Here is a 19,090-nt window from a genome sequence, read left to right as displayed (position 1 = left end):
ACAACTATTTTTTTCCTTGTTGCAAACATATTTAACATTAAAATATTGTGACAAGTGGGCCCACTATTGTAGGCATTTTTTTTTTATAAAACTATTGTAGACATACTATCAGTGGTTTCAGAGCCAGACACAGAACGCTGAATTCTAGAGAGCTGAATACTGCTTGGAGTGTAATGATTTCATCATAAGATATGCCCTTAATTATGCACACTAAGTAGTTCTGATGGACATTGCAAAAGGGTAGTAGTTCCAAAAGTATACAAGCTACATGACATTACCAACGAGAACAAAACAGAACACCCATCACGAAGCCACAACATCTTAAGAGATACTTTTCAATGAATCATGTAGACTCACTTTAGCACTTTCAATTTAGACTCCCTGTTTTTGTAGTGAGTGGTTATTAGTTATTATATGCAAGTTGGAGCAAATAAATGTCCCCTATCAAGCAATTAGAAAGAAAATAAAAATTAAACTATCTGAAGGTTTGAAACATTTCATTTTAGAATATTAGTCGTTTGAAATACTATAGGGAAATCCTGATGACTCAATGTCTGTGAAAGTGTTGTCGGCATATCATGCATAAACCCCAAAAAACAAAAGCAGACACAAAGAAAATTAGGCCTAAAACAAATTTCTCCCTAGGAAAAGCAAGACAGTTACAAGGAATAAGCATACCTCACTATTATCCAGAGAATGGACATCAGAACAATATCTTTGTGATGAGGAGGAGGAGCATGAACTACCCATGAACAAACTTTTGTCTTTAAGAGACTGAGGCCAGAATAACTGAGCAAGGACACCAACAATAAGAATAACAGAGCTACCAGCCAAGAAAGCAAAGAGGTTGTTCAGATAACCCTGCACTCAAAGAAACAATGTTGGCAAAGAGAAATAACAAATATTTTTGTGGGGAAGCTTCTACTAATATAAAGTACCAGCATACATTGTTCTTTCTAATCTTTGATGGTTCTGCATTCCAGTGAGAATGAAAAGTTTTGCCAGGTAATGTGAATTGATCTTCAAAATACATGTCAAGAACATTCCCTAGTTCCGCCTACAGTAAGAGAAAACTTAAATGAATTAGAATGATCAAAGAAAATATGCATACAGAAAGCATGAGTAGAGAGTAGCCATGTACCAGTTGGAAGTGGGATACAAGAACTTCCCGCCTATTATTTGTTAACTCATGACAGCCTTTAAGCTCTGTATTCTTGAATGCTGCGGCATTAATTTGCAGTTTATAAGAAGGGATGAACTCATGAGCCCAAAGAACAAAATCAGGACCCCCAATCTCCTCCAAGCTTCCATATTTTGGGGCTGGCCACCATGCATTCTTTGGTTTCCCCACTTCATGAGAAGACTTAGCAAGATCAAATCTCTCCAAGCATCTCCTAGCATTATTCGCTACTTCTGCCTCGGCAATTCGGTGTATACAAACAGTGGAATCGGATGAGCAGTTTGGCTTCCGGATTTGAAACAAACCACCAGTTCCCCCGAAGTAATTCTTTTCGGTATCCTCAATGACACATGAGAAAATGGCTTCAGCAAGAGCAGATAGAAGTTTTCCATCTGATGAACTAATGCTAAAATCCACAGGAACCTGGTATGGAATCACAAATTAGCGACAGGATAACAACCAAAAAGAATCCAGTGTTAAGAATTCAAGACCCAATGTACACCTTTCGGGGTTTGCTCCAATCTTCGAAATCTCTCTCTGAACCTGGAGAGAAGACTTCTAGACGAAAGTTCGCGAGCTTCTCCATTACAACTTGCTTAAGGGCCATGGCCAAAATACTCTCGGAATCGGGTTCGTTTTCCGAGAAGAAATCATCACCATAGTCTTTCTTTATCTTACTGGCCTTCTCTTGAACTTCCTTGGCTTGCAAAATCTACAAATTAGCAAAATTTGCTCAAGAAAAAATGAAGAAAGAAAATCGGGCCAAAGTAAAGAATCTTATCATCTTTGGCGCGTACAGACAAACTAGCGAGTTTCTTCTTTGATAAACACAATAAAACGGTGCAAGCACCAATCCTTGATTGCACACTTATCTCTATTGCATCGTGAATGCTTGCCCAGTTGCGGAATCTACATGCGTAATTTAGTTTCTCCAATTGTTTCACGATGTGTGAGCATGTTTTCTATGATTAAGTACTGGAATGTTGTTTATATTCAAACCAGTGATTCCTATATTTAGTGAAGCATAACCATATCCAACAAAATCAATCCTAACTGGTACTACAATTTAGCACTGCAAAGCGTAAATAAACAAACTAAGCTAGGTGGAGGTGGAGGTGGAACCGGAAGCGCTCACCACTCGAGTGGACGCGGCGCCGCCAGGGCCAGGGAGGAAGGCCTCCATAACCATGGCCTCGGATCCAGCGCCGAGGTGCGCGGCCGCCGCCACCCCGCCGTCGGCCGCCGCCGCGGCCGCGACCGCCTGCTCCCGCCGCGCGGCGCCGGCGACCTCGAGCCGCGCGAGGCCCGCCTCGTAGCACCGCGCGATAGGGATGGCGCGCCGGCCGTTTCCCTCCGCGACTCGGATTTCCCTTTCGCCGCTGGCGCGCGCCGCCACGGCGCGTAGGCGCAGTGGGGGGAGGGCGAGGCGAGGCGTCGGGGTCAGCCGTGGTGGGGCTCTGAGCAAGGGGGGTGGGTATCGGGAGGAGGCGAAGCGCGGGGGGAGTGGCGGGAGGTGGAGCGGGAGGAGGAGGGAAGAAGACGGCATCCTGCCGGAGGAATCGCCGGAGACGGTGGCGGCGCCGGCGGCCGGGGAGAATCGCGGGTGCGGCGGCGCAGGAGGTTCTCGGAGGTTTATCGTGTCATGTGTTGAATTCGGGGGATTTTGTGATTTACACGGTGGCACCGCACTACTGCAGATACATTCAAATTTAAACAAAACTCAGATCCCTCCCTCGTTTTTTGATTACCCATATTAAGATTTGTGATTAAGAACAATACATGTTGAAATCACAGTTTCTATGGTTGTGATTCTGTTACTCCCTCCGTCCATAAATATAAATAGATGCCAAAGATTTATTCAAATTTGGATGTATCTATACACTAAATCATGACTAGATACATTCAAATTTAGACAAACTTTTAGCATCTATTTATGAACAGAGGTAGTACTACATTAAACACTGTCCAGTAACTACCCTCTAAATTCGGAATCATAAAACTCTAAATATCTCATTGCTGAATTATTATTGTTCACTACAACTTAAAAGAAAGAATAGTCAAGTGGATCCACGAACTCCGGTCAAATTTTTATCATAAGCAACACATTTCCATTGTATTTATCTTACTTTCTATTTACTGTATTATTTTAATTCAAAAATACCAAAAATATTTACTTATCTCATTTGCACATAAAACCCCAAAAATAATCAGCCTTTACTTAGTTTATTTTATTTATTTTGTTTACTTTACTTACTATTTTATTTACAATTACTAATACGAAACTTTGTGCTTGATAACCACACGGTGAAGTTGGGGACACAAGGTTTTATTTTACTTTGCAGAATTGCTAGAAGAAGAGGAGGAGAGACAGCTTTTTGGCCAATTCCCCGAGAGTTCGATATAACCCTCGAGTCATCCTTGTGGGAAAAATCTCTTCCTAACTACATACTCTGCACTTCGAGTCCCAATGTTATCAGACGCCTCGGTGTGCCGGGGGGGGGTGCCCCCCTCCCCACGCCATGGACCGTTGCCATAGTCTACATATACCTCTTGTAGGTTTATAAGATAATCCTGAGCAGTTGAATAGCAGTGGATCAAGATGGTGGCGCGAAGATTGTGCGTGACCTTGTTGGGGTGGCGGCTCGGGGGGATTGCGATTCGTGGCATCAGCAACCCTTGCTTCCAAGATAACGGTGGACATCACCAAACGCCACCTGGAAGCAGGCGTGGGGGCGCTGTACGGCAGCTTGCTCGACCACCGTGAACGAACGAGGTAATTAGGATTGAAGTAGAGGGCCGAAGGACTTTGGCCCATCTACGTATCATCACCAATTCACCACCACAACTCTGTCATCTTTCTATAGGATCTCCTGATCTCCATGGTCTGCGAGGAGCTGTAATTTGTCGCAGGTTTCCTTATAGGCAGAACAGTACCAATGGCTCCCCTGCAAAGGGAACGCCGCACGGCGCGACGAGCTGACGAGCAATGCGGTCCCGCAATGTTGTCTCCCATGTGAAAGATACACCCATGATGAGCCGACATGCTATTTGTCAGGCATCGTTGGCACCCCTGCGGACCGAGTCGCCGTGTTCTGCATTCCGACGAAGTTGCCGTGCCATGTTGGTGCATATGTTTTTTGTTAATTGGTACAAAGTGAGATTATGAATTATGTCACACATTTCTTTTCCAATGCTTTTATTTTACCGACTTAAATTGTTATAAGTCTAGATCAACATTTTTATACACTTCTCCAAAAAGTATCAAACAATAAAGTAAGGTTATGCTGTTTTCAGGAGTATACTTCCAGAAGGTTTTCTGAAGATCTCTGAAATCTAGGCGAGGTCAAATGCACCATTGGACTCAGACGATTATCATATGATTGCTCTACACCTGATGTATGGGCAGTAGTTATTTCTTGGTATAACGATTTAAGCTGGTGGTTCGCTCTTCTGCCATGTTTCGGAAAATGAATATATTTCTCCTATGTGTATCACTATAGTAAGTTTTGTAATTTTTCGCTATTTGTGTATTTTCTGTTCAAATATGCAAATTCCTTTCCTATTTCTATTTGGCATGGCCAACTGCTAAATGAGTTTGAATTACCGTCTTTACCTTATCGTTGTTCGCCAACATGGAAGAAGACAAAATAAAGTGTTTCTTACATATCTAAGGCAAGCATCAACTTCAACTAGATGTTCCAGCTGTTATAGCACATGTTGCAGGCAGTAAATCAACTTCAATTTTGAATGCTCTCTGAAAAACAAGATCCTGAAGTTTTCTCACGGACATTGCACTAAGAGCCAAAGTTGGAATCGTTCTCCTTTCTTATTTGTCATGGTAATTATATTTTCATGGATGTGTTAGGATCACCTCATGGACAAGCTTTTTACACCCAATTATGATACTTATAGTACATCCATTTTTCTTGATAAATTTATTTCAATAATTTCCTGCAGCAACGCGCAAGATATTATCTAGTAACATACAATACTCGTGTGCCAACAAATACCCTAACATTACAGCTATCCCTTAAGCCCGGCGACTTCATTCATTCCAATTAGGTGTTGTTTGTTTGCCTCGGAGAGTCGGAGTGAACAATCCTAATACATCGTGCATGGAAGGTTGCGTTGTTGCTCTAGTACTATTTGCCTACTATCACCATGGCCCGGCTCAACATCCTCAAGATATAGTTTGACTTGGTGCACCCGGAGTAGAACTTCGAGTTGCTACATGACCTGTAAAACAACCACGGGCCTGATGCTTTTGGTTTCCTCCTTGATCTTATTAGTGTACTTTAAATAATATGAAGATGTAAATACATAACTGGGAGAGAGATGTAATGATTGAGGAAAGAACCTCACATATATATAGAGGGAGAGATACATGTGGAGTTATGTTGCACATTTTACCTCACTATTAGTGTGATACCCCCACATTACAATTGGTGTGAGTTACTTTGAACCTAAAACCAATGTGACATTTCCTTTTAAAATTTAATCATGCATGTTCTACAAAAAAGAAACAAGGAAGAAATATTTAATCTTTTGATAGAGCACTGTCATGCCACAAGCATGGAATGACACATGTGTCTCCGTAAACTGTTACACACTTGATACCTTAGCGTGGGCCTTCCTTGTCAGCAACACCGTAAAAAAAGTTAAAGTGACCGAGGAGTGCTTGTTGCAAGAATTAGAATGTGGACTAGTTGGATTTTGCAACAACAAAAAAAATCAGTTAGCGCCTCATCGGTACAAAGGTGGATTTGACTTAGGTACGATATAATACCCCTGAAATCCTCAATACACCTCAAACCGAGGGAATTTGGCTCAAACCGAACGAAGGCCTAAGAGAAGACAATCCTCTTGTTTCCATTTTTCTCCTTAAACTGAGCAATTATCTATTTATCCTAAATGACATTGATAAGATGGGACAATTGTACATGCCATAGCTTCGACCTGCTGTGCATATTGCCAATATTTTTTTGAACAGGAGAAGGGTCCAGAGGACCCGGAAGCTTCATTAACTCGGCAGGCTACAGTTACAAGCAGGACTCAAAAGAAAATAAAAATTACAATGCAATCCTTGCTTTTTGCAAGATGGACCTCGCAGGAAATCTGAAAACGCGATCAAGTCCTTCGCTGCCGATGCCATTGTTGACCTTGCAGCGACGGCCACCTTCTCCACTCCGGGGACGAAACCACTTGGAGAGGATGTGGTGATCTGTGTCGTGCTGAGGCCAGGTAATCCTCCGACTCTCGAGGAAGAGAAAACCTCTGAGTAGCAACTCGGCAGGTGCGAAGCGGCCCCATCGGCCAGGAATAGCGGCAGCATCGATTGCCGTCGCTTTGGAGCTTCCGCGAGAGGAGCTTCGCCGTCTTCTCCGCTGCCTCCAGATCCAGCCCCGCCCAGTCCTTGGTCACCACCATGGCTACCAAGAAGAAGGGGAAAGGCCACAACCAGGGGCAGCACAGCCACGAACCACCACCTTGTCGGTGAAGAAAGAGATAAGGTGCTTTGCTTCTCCCCCTCGCCTCCACGGCCGGCCGGGTCAAGCTTCAGCACACAGAGAACCACGCCGCACCACCTCCCCCCTTCGCCTCCATGGCCGGCCAGGAGAAGCTTCACAGCGCTATACTTTCTCACCACAAGGTGACCATCAGCCTCTGATTTATTTGGGGGAGCGGTGCTCAATCCATCCGTGCTCCAACCAGAGGAGCAAGCAAAGTAGGACGAAGAACCCTAGAAATCTCAGGATCTGGCTGGAGAAATCCCAAGATCCGCCCCATCTAATGGGCATAGAGCCCACTACTGGCAGACCGCCAAGACTACTACTATGTACAAAACGGGCAGCCCCTCCTTCTCTTCTCCAGACGGTGGTGCCGCCGAATTTGAGTCGGAGGAGCTCCCGGAGGAGAAGGAGTTCTCTCAAGGTACTGTAGACGATAGAGAGGGAGGAATGGGGAAAGTCCCTAGGTGGATTTTCATCCATATTGCCAATATAACACCAAGCCATATATAGGGAAGAATGTCACATGCATATATAGGCAAAACCGATAGAAAACATGATAGGGCGCGTTCCGTATGTGACTCGGTTTCATATATTTTACTTGGTATATGGGTATAAGGGTCGCGGGCGGGTAAGAAGAGCTAGGGCGTGATACGTACATGGTTCGCTTTCTTATTTTACCGTGTGCATGTATGTGTTGGACTTTTTTTTTGCGAAACACAGTATACACGCAGACGGTCGTACATACGCACATACACTCATCCCTATGAACGCACAGACACTCTACCCCTGTGAGCACCTCCGAGAGACGCGTCGAGACGCGCTGCTGCTGTCTGCCGTGTAGAGGCAGAGGCTGCCTGCTGAGGCAAGCGCGGCTACGACAGAGACATGCACGCGGGTGCGGTGTAGATTGTCGATGCCGATGTCGGAGTAGAGGCGCGTGGCGACGGTGGCGGTGAACGACTCAATCCGATCTATAATCGGTAAACCAAAAAAGAACATGTCGGTTGAGCAACCGGCGGACAAAAAAGAAAACCAATCTACAGATCAGAAAAAAAGACTAAGGGCAGCCCACCAACCGATCGACGGACGAACCCTCGTATAGGTTGTGCGGCTCCCGGAGTAGGTCATGAAGATCGACCTCCCCAGGAGCGACGCGGATGCTTGTAGGTGGCTCAGTCAAAGATCTGTGCCGCTCTGATACCACGTAGAACGATAGAGAGGGAGAGAGATTGGTGGAATATGATGCTTGTATTATTGAGCCTCAACGAGTATACACAGACGTATAAGGATCACCTTGGAGTGAAAGACAATACACGAGATCTATCTCTATCTTAGATTACCTAAACTGTACGTATAACTCTAACAATATGCATTTTCCCAATGGGAGAGACTGCAGCTCAGTCGACTGAGATTTTATAAATCTCAGTCGCTGACGTCACTTTAAGGCAGGTCTTACGGACGTGCTCAGTTTGCTGTTTGTAGCGAATTGACTAGGGCTCTTTGACATACTACAAACCAGAAGATCATGGAAGCTGGCACAATTATTTTTTAGAAGTGAGGACCATGATTTTTCTTGTTACACCTTACATAAAGTAAATAAGAGAAAAAGGAATAAATCTCCGTACTTGCATCTTTTTCAATGTAAAAAAACTAGAAAAATACTCAATTACAAGTTTACACCCCGTGTGAAACTAGAAACTGCAACCCGAACAGCTGCCACCCACATGAAACTACAAAAAATCCAATAGCAAACTACATGCAACAGAAAAAAAATCAATTAGACCCTTGTGCAACGAGAATATATCAGTTGCGACCAACATGCAACTTAAAATTCTCAGTTGCGACCTACATGCAACTAAGAAAATCTCAATTACAACCCACATGCAACTGAAAAAAATATCCATTACACTCTTTGCAACAAGAAAATCTCAGTTGCGACCCACATGCAAGTGAAAAATTCTCAGTTACAACCCACATGCAACTAAGAAAATCTCAATTGCGACCCACATGCAACTGAAAAAAAATCCATTACACTCTGCAACAAGAAAATCTCAGTTACGACCCACATGTAACAGAAAAATTCCCAATTGCGACCCACATGCAACGAAGAAAATCTCAATTGCGACCCACATGCAACTAGAAAAAATGTCCATTACACTCTTGCAACAACAAAAAAAATCTCAGTTACAACCCACATGCAACTGCAAAATTATCTATTACACCCTGTGCAGCTGGAAAATCTCAGTTACAACCCCAATGCAAAGTGAAAAATCTTAATTGGGAGCCACATGTAACTGTTGCGACCTATATGCAACTGAAAAAAAACTCTACAACTCGGAAAAATCTCGAATAATTACGTAATTCAATAGTCCGAATTTTTTTCTTAGCTACAACACATGTGTCGCTTTTTTTTAAAAAAGAACAACATCAAAGCACACAAAAAGAAAAGAAAAAAAATATGCTAAATTACACAGTACAGATGCATGGTAAAGAAGCAGAGGAAAGGAGCACATTACAAAAGCAACAACGCAAAGTTGCGGCAGCCCATGGCCAAAAATGTCAGCGTACAGCCCATGTAGAAAAAGTATGACGGTAAAACAGGAAGCTTGCACAAATCTTGATGTACTTAATCTAATGGAGGATGAGGTGACTGAGATTTAATAAATCTCAGGCGCCTGATTTCTAGCAATTCCGTTTCCCAATATAACAGCTTGTGTTACTGCAAGCAAATAATGAACGGAAGAAAGTCACATGCAAATAGGCAAAACCGATAGAAAGCATGCTTAGTGCCTTGTACGTACATGACTCGGTTTCGTATTTTACTTGGTATAGTACAGTATGTAATTATAAGGGTCGCCTACGGGGAAAAGGAGACTTTTGGGCATCGGATCGGGAGACCGGGACCGATCATGATCGCCACAAGGTTTTTGTTCTAGCGGACGATTGGCAGGAGAATCGGGAGGCCGGCTGGCGATATATTGCTGTACCTATCACTTCCCAGCCGGCCTCCCCAATATTCCGATTCAAAACCTCCAAACCGGCAAACCACTGACCACACTCCGATATGAGCGACGCCGGCGGCCTAATGGGTAACTTCGCCGACCTGCTCCACGCCCGCCCCGGCCGCCCCGCCGTGCCAAAGCCGGTGGCAGACGATGTAACCACCCGATACCACCTCTTCCCGGGGTTCCCTTCCAAAAAAACAAAGTCGCCGTCCCATATGAGCGACGCCGGACAGATTTGGCCGCCGCCACCGCTCGACGACGAGGACGTCCTCACCGAGATACTCTACCGCCTGCCACCCCTGCCATCCTCGTTCATGCACGCATCCCTCACCTGCAAGCTCTGGGGCCGCCTCATCAACTCCGCCGCGTTCCGCTGCCGCGTCCTCGACCACCACCGCCACGCCCCGATCTTCGGCGTCTACGAGAAGTACGCCAGGACGCTCCGGTTCATCCCCTCCCTCGACGCTCCAGACCGCATCCCTCCCAGGAGATTCTCGCTCAAGGTCGGCGCCGACGGCAGTGCCACTGTGGACCACTGGGACGTGCTTGGGTGCCGCCACGGCCGCGTCCTCGTCATCAACCTCACCCGGCGCGAGCTCCTCGTCTTCGACCCCGTCTCGGGCGACCGCCGCGTCATCGCCTTCCCGCTGGATTTTCTCAACAACATCTGCACTGCCAACGGAGCCGCGGTGCTGGGAGGACGAAGGAGCAGGACACTCGAGTAAATTTCGGGTGGTGCTGGTCGGCTTCGGGGCGATGGGGGCGAGGGAAAGGTTGCCGCCCGCGTCTACTCCTCCGAGACCGGCGAGTGGGGTGACCTCGTTGCGGCGCCTGACCGCCCGGAACCATGCCTCGTTGGCCGTCTCCCGTGCACCCTCGTCGGCAATGGCCTCTACTGGTGGCTGGCCGAGCCTCTGGGCTCCATACTCCAGTTCGATTTTGGTACCCAGAACCTAACCATCATCGACAAGCCTCCCATCGCCAACATCAACATCGGCTGCAGCAGGATCATCCGGGGAAAGGATGGCACTCAGCTGGGCCTCGCCGTGTTCTCTTACCCTACCTTGCAAATCTATGACCGCGAGGTTGGTTCTCATGGTGCTCTCATGTGGGTGCCGCGGAAGACGCTCCACATGGACAAGATCCTTGGTTTACCGGCTTGGATGGCGGACAGTACTGGTACATACATTAGGGGGTACGCCGAGGATGCCGCTGCCATTGTTATGTCGGCTCATCACGGAGTAAGGAACGCTCTGTACATATAGTACAGCTCGAGTCAATGAAGCACAGGAAAATCAATGGAAGCTTCTTCGAGAGCTCGTATCATCCGTTCGCAAATTTCTATATAGGTCAGCCGTAAGTGCTTTTCTTTACATTGTGCTTTTCTTTACATTGCAGGAGTGAGTGGCATGAATCCTCTTATTCTGGGTGGTTCGTTTGCTACGATATGTTTAGTGTGCTTTGGAGTGTTTACTAATGGCTTAGTTATTCTTTTTTACTTTGGCTACTTGATGAAATTAATTAATAACTGTGTTTGTGCGCTAGCATAGTGGCGTTTCATTATTCTAAATAGAACTTTTTTTTAGAAGTATTCTAAATAGAACTTTAATCTTGTGTTCTTGTGTAATGTTGTCTATACCAATTTTGTAAGTATGGGTCAAGATAAACCGTCTGCTTATCTTGGCATTCCCTAAGTAGCTCTGATCCGTTTATTTTTCATATATATGGTAGCTAGAATATACTTTGTTGTGCTTTGAAGAGTTCCATAACAGCTCAGTTATCCTTTTCTTCTTTGGTCGGTTGACAAAATTGTTACCTGTGTCTTTTTTTGATTTATTTAGCTTTATTTCTCATGAAAGATAGCAAACTATTTTGAGCAATTTATAGTAGCATTATTGCTGCGAAGGTTCACACACTTTCTACAATTATCTGTTTTGCTAGGCCTGTCAGAGCTTCAAAGCTCCTATGAACAATGATGGGGGTGTTGTTGTAGCGGAGGATGGTGATGAGCGCTCTCTCTAGCATGGTTCACTTTTAGATAGTTGCTTGGGGAAAGACCTACTAGAACAATGGCTAGTGGGCGATGGTTCCGCCGAAGCCATGTGGGTTCGAGTCTCCTCTAGCATGTTTCTCTTTCATATAGTTGTCACACCGGGGCTTGCTTCCGGGTATAAAACTATTTGAAAGCAAAACATGCTACACCAAGGACTAAAACCCAAGCGTCATAAAAGGAGCCATGATGCGATAGTAGGTCTTCCTTTTATTAGCTACCTGTAAATGTTGAGATTGAAACTCTTAACAATTATGCTTGATTAAACTGGGTATGCCATGCAATCCTATCAACTACAGGATCCAGATTAATTCTTGTAATTGCAGACGATACTCTTTGTTGCCCACACATGTGAGAGTGTCAGTGCAAGTTTTCTCATATGCTCTAATCCTCCACCTAACATCCCAAATACTAGTCAGATCACTCTCGTCAATGGAGCCGTATCAACCTTGGCATCAACTCCTTTAAGTAAAGGACATCAACTCTTAGGTGGATGCATTTAGTTCATCATTTACAAAATGATGAAATTTGAACTATGTTACAAACGGTTCATTTGATTCTTAGATGCAGGATTTTTTTTCCAGTTTTTTTGATGCACTTGAGATGTTTTGAGGAAGTTGGAGGTGAGCTATTGTGCGACATGATGAATGCACGACCGATCGAGCACAACTCGCACGCTACACGTGAATACTTTCGACGCGATGCTTTCTGAAGTTGAAGGCTCCGATCCCCGAGTTCGCTATCGATCTCGTCGCGATGTTTGCACCAACATCATCAACCGGCGGAACCCCGTTTGGTGTTTGGCCCGAGCCCCTTATCCGACCGCCATCGCAGGTGGTGCTCCTGCACCCGACCTTAGAGCATCTCCAGCCGTATCCCCCAAAGCGTCCCCCAAACCGCGCCGGATTGAGCGTTTGGGGGACGTGTTTAATTTGTTCGTGCCGCGTTTGGGGGTGTTCAAGAAAAAAAGACTTAATAATAGCTGAACGAGCATCATGCTCGGGGCATTGGATCCGATGAATTAACTGGCGTGATTCAGTTAGCCGATGGAGACATTTTTTTCGAAATGAGGGAAATATCACCCCAGCTTCTACATCAAAGGGATGCACATGACTTTTTTATTAGATTATTCATAACACCTTACAAAGAGAATTACAAAGATCGAATCGAAGCCACCAAACTAACGACAACTCGCTAGTCCTACATCACGGATGAAGGGGGGTCAATGAACAGAGCCAACACCCTGACATCACACCAATGCGCATCATCAAAAAACCGAAGGCCTCGACAAGTCACCCAATGACGAGCACGTGGCACAACCGGTCCGACAAACCATCGGCGCGTACCATCATACACGCTCCAGAAGTTCTCGCCGCCACCATCTTCCGCATACCTATCTTCAGGAGAGATCAATGCAATGACCTTGTGAGGCTTGCCACCAACTCTACCACGACGCTAGACAGCTCCACCATCCTGCGCACGTCGAACATGATGTATCCGACGATGCTACCCCGCTGCACCACGCCGCCGAGATTCGCCATCTTCAACACGAAAGAAAACGCCGCTACACCTCAGGACCCTCCAGCTTGCATCTGCTTCATAGACGATGGCCCCAGGAGGGAGAACAACGTCGTACGCCGCCATCGCCCGATCCGGGAGACCCAGATCTAAGGTTTCCCCCGAAGCAACCCAAGCAAGAAGACGATGACTGCGACGACGATTTCTTCAACAAGTTAACGGCGTATGCCGCCATCGCCCGCCATGACCGGAGTCGTAGCTCGGATTTCACCGGCAGCCATGCCTTCCAACTCGGTGCCAGCTTGATCCGTGCAGTGCCGCGCCGCAAAGGCACACACAAACACCGGATCTCCGACGAGGCTCCAACAACCCCTCACCGGGCCTCCTCGTGTCGTCGACCACCAAGGACAAGTCAACAACGGATCTGAGCGGGAGTCAGATCCGCGGCTGCCACCACCAGCATCGCAGGACAGCAGAACCGCCAGCAATGGGGAGGACCGCCGCCGCACGGACGAGGTGCTCCGCCTCGACCGCTGAGCACCACACCTCCATGGGATCCGCCCCAACAGCCCCCGAGAGCCGTGGCCGCGCGCCTCCAGCCCAGGCATCTTTGACGCCAGGCCCGCCGCCACCGCGGCCAAACGCCCGCGGCAGCGACGGAGGGAAATCCGCCATGGGGATTGAAGTTTGGTGGCGGCTAGGGTTTCTCCCCTAGCGCCGCCCTAGGGAGCGACATGGTGAGACGTCGACATGGAGCAAGGACTAAGAACATGAATAAGTAGAGTAACATTGAACTGATCGGGAACTTGATTCCATGCTCAGGCGTAGCCAGGTAGGTGAAACTAGACGTTGGCGTCGCGCGCCAAGGAGCAGCATGCCATCAAGACCAGAGGCAAGAGGGCCGAGGCCAGATGGGGAAGAGGAAGGCATAGATTGCCAGATTGGAAGTCAAACTATCGAAAGAGTCGTTGTACATGTGCAGTTAGGAGTTTTAGCTGACCGTGTGTGGTTATCTCTACTATATTAAACTAGTTGAATGCCCGTGCGTTGCCACGTTCGATTATGTATTTTTGTTATCGCATATGTTACCCTTATAACATAAAAATGCACATTCCCATGATTTACCGGACAATGTGTGGTAAAATTGGTATTACTCCATTCGTCCCATAATCTTACTTTGTCTAAATTTTAATGTATCTAGAAAATTTAAGTGTCTAGATACTTTCACATTAAAAAAATCTAAGACATGTTTCATGGCATGTAGGGAGTCCTATAAAGATAAACCGATATCATTGCTTCTTGTTGTTTAACATAGGATAGGTATGAGAACTTTGCAAAACCTCAGACTTTAGAATAATAAAAGGGTTCAGCTTTGATATAGTTAATAATAACTATTACAGAAAAAACATAAACTGAAAAGCTATGGGTCTACTATACAATAAGTAATATGCATATTGTATGAATGGTCTAGAAAACTTAGGGACACCGTTTCTTTTTATGGAATTTTCTATTTTGCTCCCTGGAATGTCTACCCTGCCAAACCATTTCAATTGATACAGTTAACACATATATAAAATTATAATCTAGCAAGATATGTATGCTCCGATTTCCAATCAAACAAGAGCATCTATTGTTTTGTAAAGAAATGTCAGATCCTTAAATTTCTAAAAAAGATTTAGCTAAGTTTTTATTTCACAATTGTAGCAATTTGACAGATGAACACATCAGAATTGATATGGATATTGTGGAGCTGTTTTTTAAAAATTAATCGATAAAGGGACCAATCTGTTTTCATATGGTTCATTTTGGTAAATTTTGCACCTTATAGTAAACCCAAATCGGATAATATTATAGATATCCTCCAAATATATGTGACAGTATTCTCTCACCTACCTGAATGCTGACAAAACTGCACCAAATAAAATGTAAAGAAATGCAACTCCGAACCAAGCTAGCTACAAGCTAGCTTAACACATAACAGGAAATGTCACCAAATTAAGATAGGCACCTGAAAAAATAAATAAAAAAATAAAATTGGAAATGTGAGGAAAATAAAGTCACATGGGATAAATCATTTCTCCAAGCATATACAAAACTGTAGGTTGCACAACTGCGGTCTAAGACATTTCCTCTATTGTTTTCTTTAGAGTATTGGCTCATTGCTGTGATGCGAACTGCAATCATTTGTTACAATAAATTTTGAAAGTTTGAAGCAACTTTTGTCTATATTAGCCACACATTGTCACAGAACTACAGTCATTTCTTACAATTAACTTTGAAAATTTGAAGTAACTTTTGTCTACATTGGTCACCCATTGTAACAAAATACCAACAATAGAAGCTCGTTTAATTTCATACAGAAGTTTCAGCTGTAGAAGCCCAAAAAAGTTTGTGTTATACCAACAATTTGAATCTAACTAAAAAAAATGGCATGTTGTCTGCATAAGCTTCAGACGTTTCAGCTGCAGAAGCCCAAAAAAGTTTGTGTTCTGCAACTTTCTTGGGTATGCGAATCACTTCCAGTGCATTACAATATACAAGTACGAGGTTGTATCAGCATCTAGACTAAGAAAAGTATGGGTGTCTCAATAGCTGATATTTCCTACAACTGTATAATTTATATTTTACAAATTCTGAAACTTGTATAGGGGAGCTTCCCGCTGTCCTACTCAGTGCTTCAATTGTCAATATTAATTATGACATCTGACAAGGTACACATGGAAGCATCATCTTCGGGTAAAGTGGCCTACATGAACAAACATGCGATTACTGGATTTGACAACGTAGAAAGCATACGGGTCATATGGGGAATTATTCCAGGTTTGAACTTAAACTATATGATCAAACAGAGCAACGAATGCTCGTAACTGTAACCAAAAACTTCCTTTTAAAATCATACCTGGCAGATGTAGTCAAACAGTGATTTGAGCATCTTCCTAGTGACCTAGTCCACCTGACCACCTCGCCCGGCATGCTGGCCTCAGCGCGGCCGCCCGCCACCGCAGCAAGTCTCATCGGCACTTGAGTTTCCTGTCGCAATATCACTATTTGAGGTCAGCAGATCCTCCAGGCTACATCCCTGATTTTCCTTCTCAGAGAACAGGAGTCAAACATGAAGCAGGTCGTAAGTACAAGGTATGTCAAGAATGACTCGCAGCTTCAATGCAAAAGGCAAGTAAATAAAAATATTAAGCAGCTGTCAGTTGTATGGAGACATGGAGTAGGAGTAGTATAGGATGCATAAAGTATGGAAGACGTTAGTCAAGAATCTGAACTGTTAGGCAAGGAGCACCTGATGTGGAGACAAGCTTCTGGCTTTTTAAAAATATCTTTGGGCATTTTGACAGTACAACTTATCATGCCTCCATCAGTTAACCAAAGTTAAGGGCAGGGTATTCTTTATAACAAAATGTGTCACTCATATGGATAACCACTATTAACAAGTTTCATGTATCAATACTTGCCTATGCAATTAAAACCATCGATACAAATATAAAATCATCCCTTGACCAAAAAAAGAATTCTAAGAATTTAAGTATGCATAATCGTCAAAGAAGGTTGACTATGAAATGTATAGACAGAAAGTACGAAGGTATTGCACGAACATCTTACCAATTATAGATTGTCCCTAGCAAACCATGGTCATACATGATTTTCAGTTTCCAGATTCCATGAAAGGGACTACATTCACTACCCAGAAGTCTTTTTTCCGCATTGATGCTACAAATCTACCAAGGTTCGGATCCATGTCCATAAAATTTCGAAGGGAATGCTTCCTTACCTCAGATTTCATAAGTTTCCAATACAAAACAACTCTAGAAAGCCAAAGTTACCTGCAAATAGCAGTCCAAGGTTAGACACATAAAATTATGATCTATAAAGGTGCAGGTTCATAACTCAAAGTCAGTCATTGATAATCATATTGTCTTCAGAAATAATCTTTGAACTAATTCCAATGTCTTCCTGACGAGGGGGTGGTGCTGTGAGCCTCTGTTGTAACGGAAGCAGTTCACTTCCTTTAACCTTGTTAACTCTTGGTAAATAAAACAGCATTACAACATCAGGGTACGTGCATGCTAGGCCAACATGTGATTTTTTTCTGTGGCAAATGATAGAACATAAATAAGTGGTTTCATCCAATTAGTGGGTGATAAGGTGTACGAATTATTGGTTAACCAATTCTACAATGGATTACGGCCAATGTCTTCGACCCATGGTCTCCTCTAACATGTGTGAACTTTTGCCAAGGTGGAGTGTATTTGAAGCAAAACATTACAAGGAAACAAGAGACGGTACAATAGACAGTGACATTCAGTAACAATCTTTCAGGAAAATAAGGAAAGAAAGCTTTTACTATTGGGATGAGTTATGCATGCTTTCATGAGAACATTCCTACCAGGTATCAGCATCGGGTCATCATCATGACCACACATGGGAGGAAGTTCTATGGGCTCTCTCCTCATATAGCACCAATTTGTCAATGGTCTGAGCCATATCAGTGACCGATCCTTCGTCGAAGCATTCCTTCTACACATCCTCTGAGCGAGATTGGTCATCTTCTTCCATGTCTTCCTATTAGCTAGATCCAGAGCATATACCTCTGGTGAGTTGTGGCAAAAGACAAATACACAAAAATACCCTTTTGCACTTATGAATTGATACAGAGTACCATGGTATAAATTGGTACGAAAAGGAAGTACAACCACTGAGATATTTGAATCAGGAAAAAATATAGCAAATGGGGATAGATTGTAAATTCTCACCTTCCAATGGTTTCATCTTCGTCCATCTAGGACTGAAGCAAATATAATGCATCTGCATTTATAAAGTATAAATATCAATCAAATGCACTTCTGAGCTAAATCAAGAATATTCATGAATTATTGTAAATCAAAATGCATCTGCGTGGTCTGCATAGTCCCGCACCTTCTGCACCACCCACCACTGCGGTGATGTGTGCGCGCTCACCGCATCATACACAGTGCCCGTCCACCAGTGCCGCTCGTTGTCAAAAGGCGAGGATGACGCCACTTTGCGTCGGACACGAGGCGGAAGACAACGACCCTGTCCTTATTGGGGAATGGGTAGCACAGGGTGGGTAAGGAGCAAAGGCCGCCTCTGGAGGGTAAGTCCGGCGGCCACCGCTGGTGTGGAGCACGGGGGCCGTGCGTGAGGAAGGCATGGCGGGACGGGGGGTCGGGCCGGCTGCGAGTGAATCGCAGCGCCGGGATTTGCAACGGGTCGAAGGCATCGAGGTGGAAGCGGTCTCCTTTCCCAACGGTGGATAGCTGACTACGGCGCGACCTGGGATGAGGGAGGGAAGAAGCGACGGTGACGGAAGATCGGCCGGGGAACTGGAATCATGAACGGACAGAGATCGTGTGCTGTTTTTGAGAGGGGGCAGAGATCGTGTGCTGTTTTTCAGAGGAGGCAGAGATCGTGTGCTGTTTTTGGGAGGAGGCAGAGATCGTGTGTTGGAGTGGGAGTTGATCCCGTGCGTGGGGTGAGAGCAACTCCATGGGCCTGGGCCTGGAAGGAAGAGATGGGATACGGGCGTACCAACCATCTCACCACCTCTAGCCATTTATAATATAGTAGAGATGTCTAGAGGTGGTGAGATGGTTGGTACGTCGGCCCCTCTCCCCGGTTGTAAAGAAATCATCCACATCCCCACATCCGGCATCGTAGCAACCGCATGCATACCACGTTCCTCCCACACGCCGCACACGCCTGCTACTTCTTCGGCGCACCGCCTTGTTCTTCTGTTCACGACCCAACCGGCCAGCTCCTCTCCTCGATGCTCCAATGTGAGATCGTCCGTGGGCCT

General features: G+C 45.0%; 1 protein-coding gene and 1 long non-coding RNA gene across 2 annotated transcripts; both read right to left on the bottom strand.

The window, feature by feature from the left end:
• Positions 1 to 210: 210 nt before the first annotated feature.
• Positions 211 to 6,607, bottom strand: LOC124689418. Its single transcript, XM_047222954.1, has 8 exons — positions 6,453 to 6,607; positions 2,316 to 2,871; positions 1,683 to 1,892; positions 1,520 to 1,603; positions 1,142 to 1,297; positions 947 to 1,057; positions 679 to 861; positions 211 to 264 (listed from the first exon to the last, which is right to left on the bottom strand). The coding sequence occupies exons 1-8, from the start codon at positions 6,605 to 6,607 to the stop codon at positions 211 to 213; spliced, it is 1,509 nt and encodes a 502-aa protein (XP_047078910.1).
• A 9,006-nt stretch (positions 6,608 to 15,613) lies between these two features.
• Positions 15,614 to 18,712, bottom strand: LOC124686159. The gene is made up of 5 exons (XR_006997740.1): positions 18,190 to 18,712; positions 18,027 to 18,078; positions 17,660 to 17,842; positions 16,163 to 17,096; positions 15,614 to 16,009 (listed from the first exon to the last, which is right to left on the bottom strand). It is a non-coding gene; the product is annotated as an uncharacterized LOC124686159 (long non-coding RNA).
• Positions 18,713 to 19,090: the final 378 nt, after the last annotated feature.

This window comes from Lolium rigidum, chromosome 2 (assembly GCF_022539505.1).
Source record: "Lolium rigidum isolate FL_2022 chromosome 2, APGP_CSIRO_Lrig_0.1, whole genome shotgun sequence".
Lineage (NCBI taxonomy): Eukaryota > Viridiplantae > Streptophyta > Magnoliopsida > Poales > Poaceae > Lolium > Lolium rigidum.
This window is presented reverse-complemented; position numbering and strand designations above follow the sequence as displayed.

Bases quoted from the DNA above. Each gene is read 5' to 3' on its own strand.
- LOC124689418 (XM_047222954.1), bottom strand. From the start codon at position 6,607: ATGGTGGTGACCAAGGACTGGGCGGGGCTGGATCTGGAGGCAGCGGAG. The intron at 1,604-1,682 runs GTGTACATTGGG...ATTCCATACCAG, and splicing joins ATTGGAGCAAACCCCGAAAG to GTTCCTGTGGATTTTAGCAT. The intron at 265-678 runs GTATGCTTATTC...AATGTCATGTAG, and splicing joins ATTCTCTGGATAATAGTGAG to CTTGTATACTTTTGGAACTA.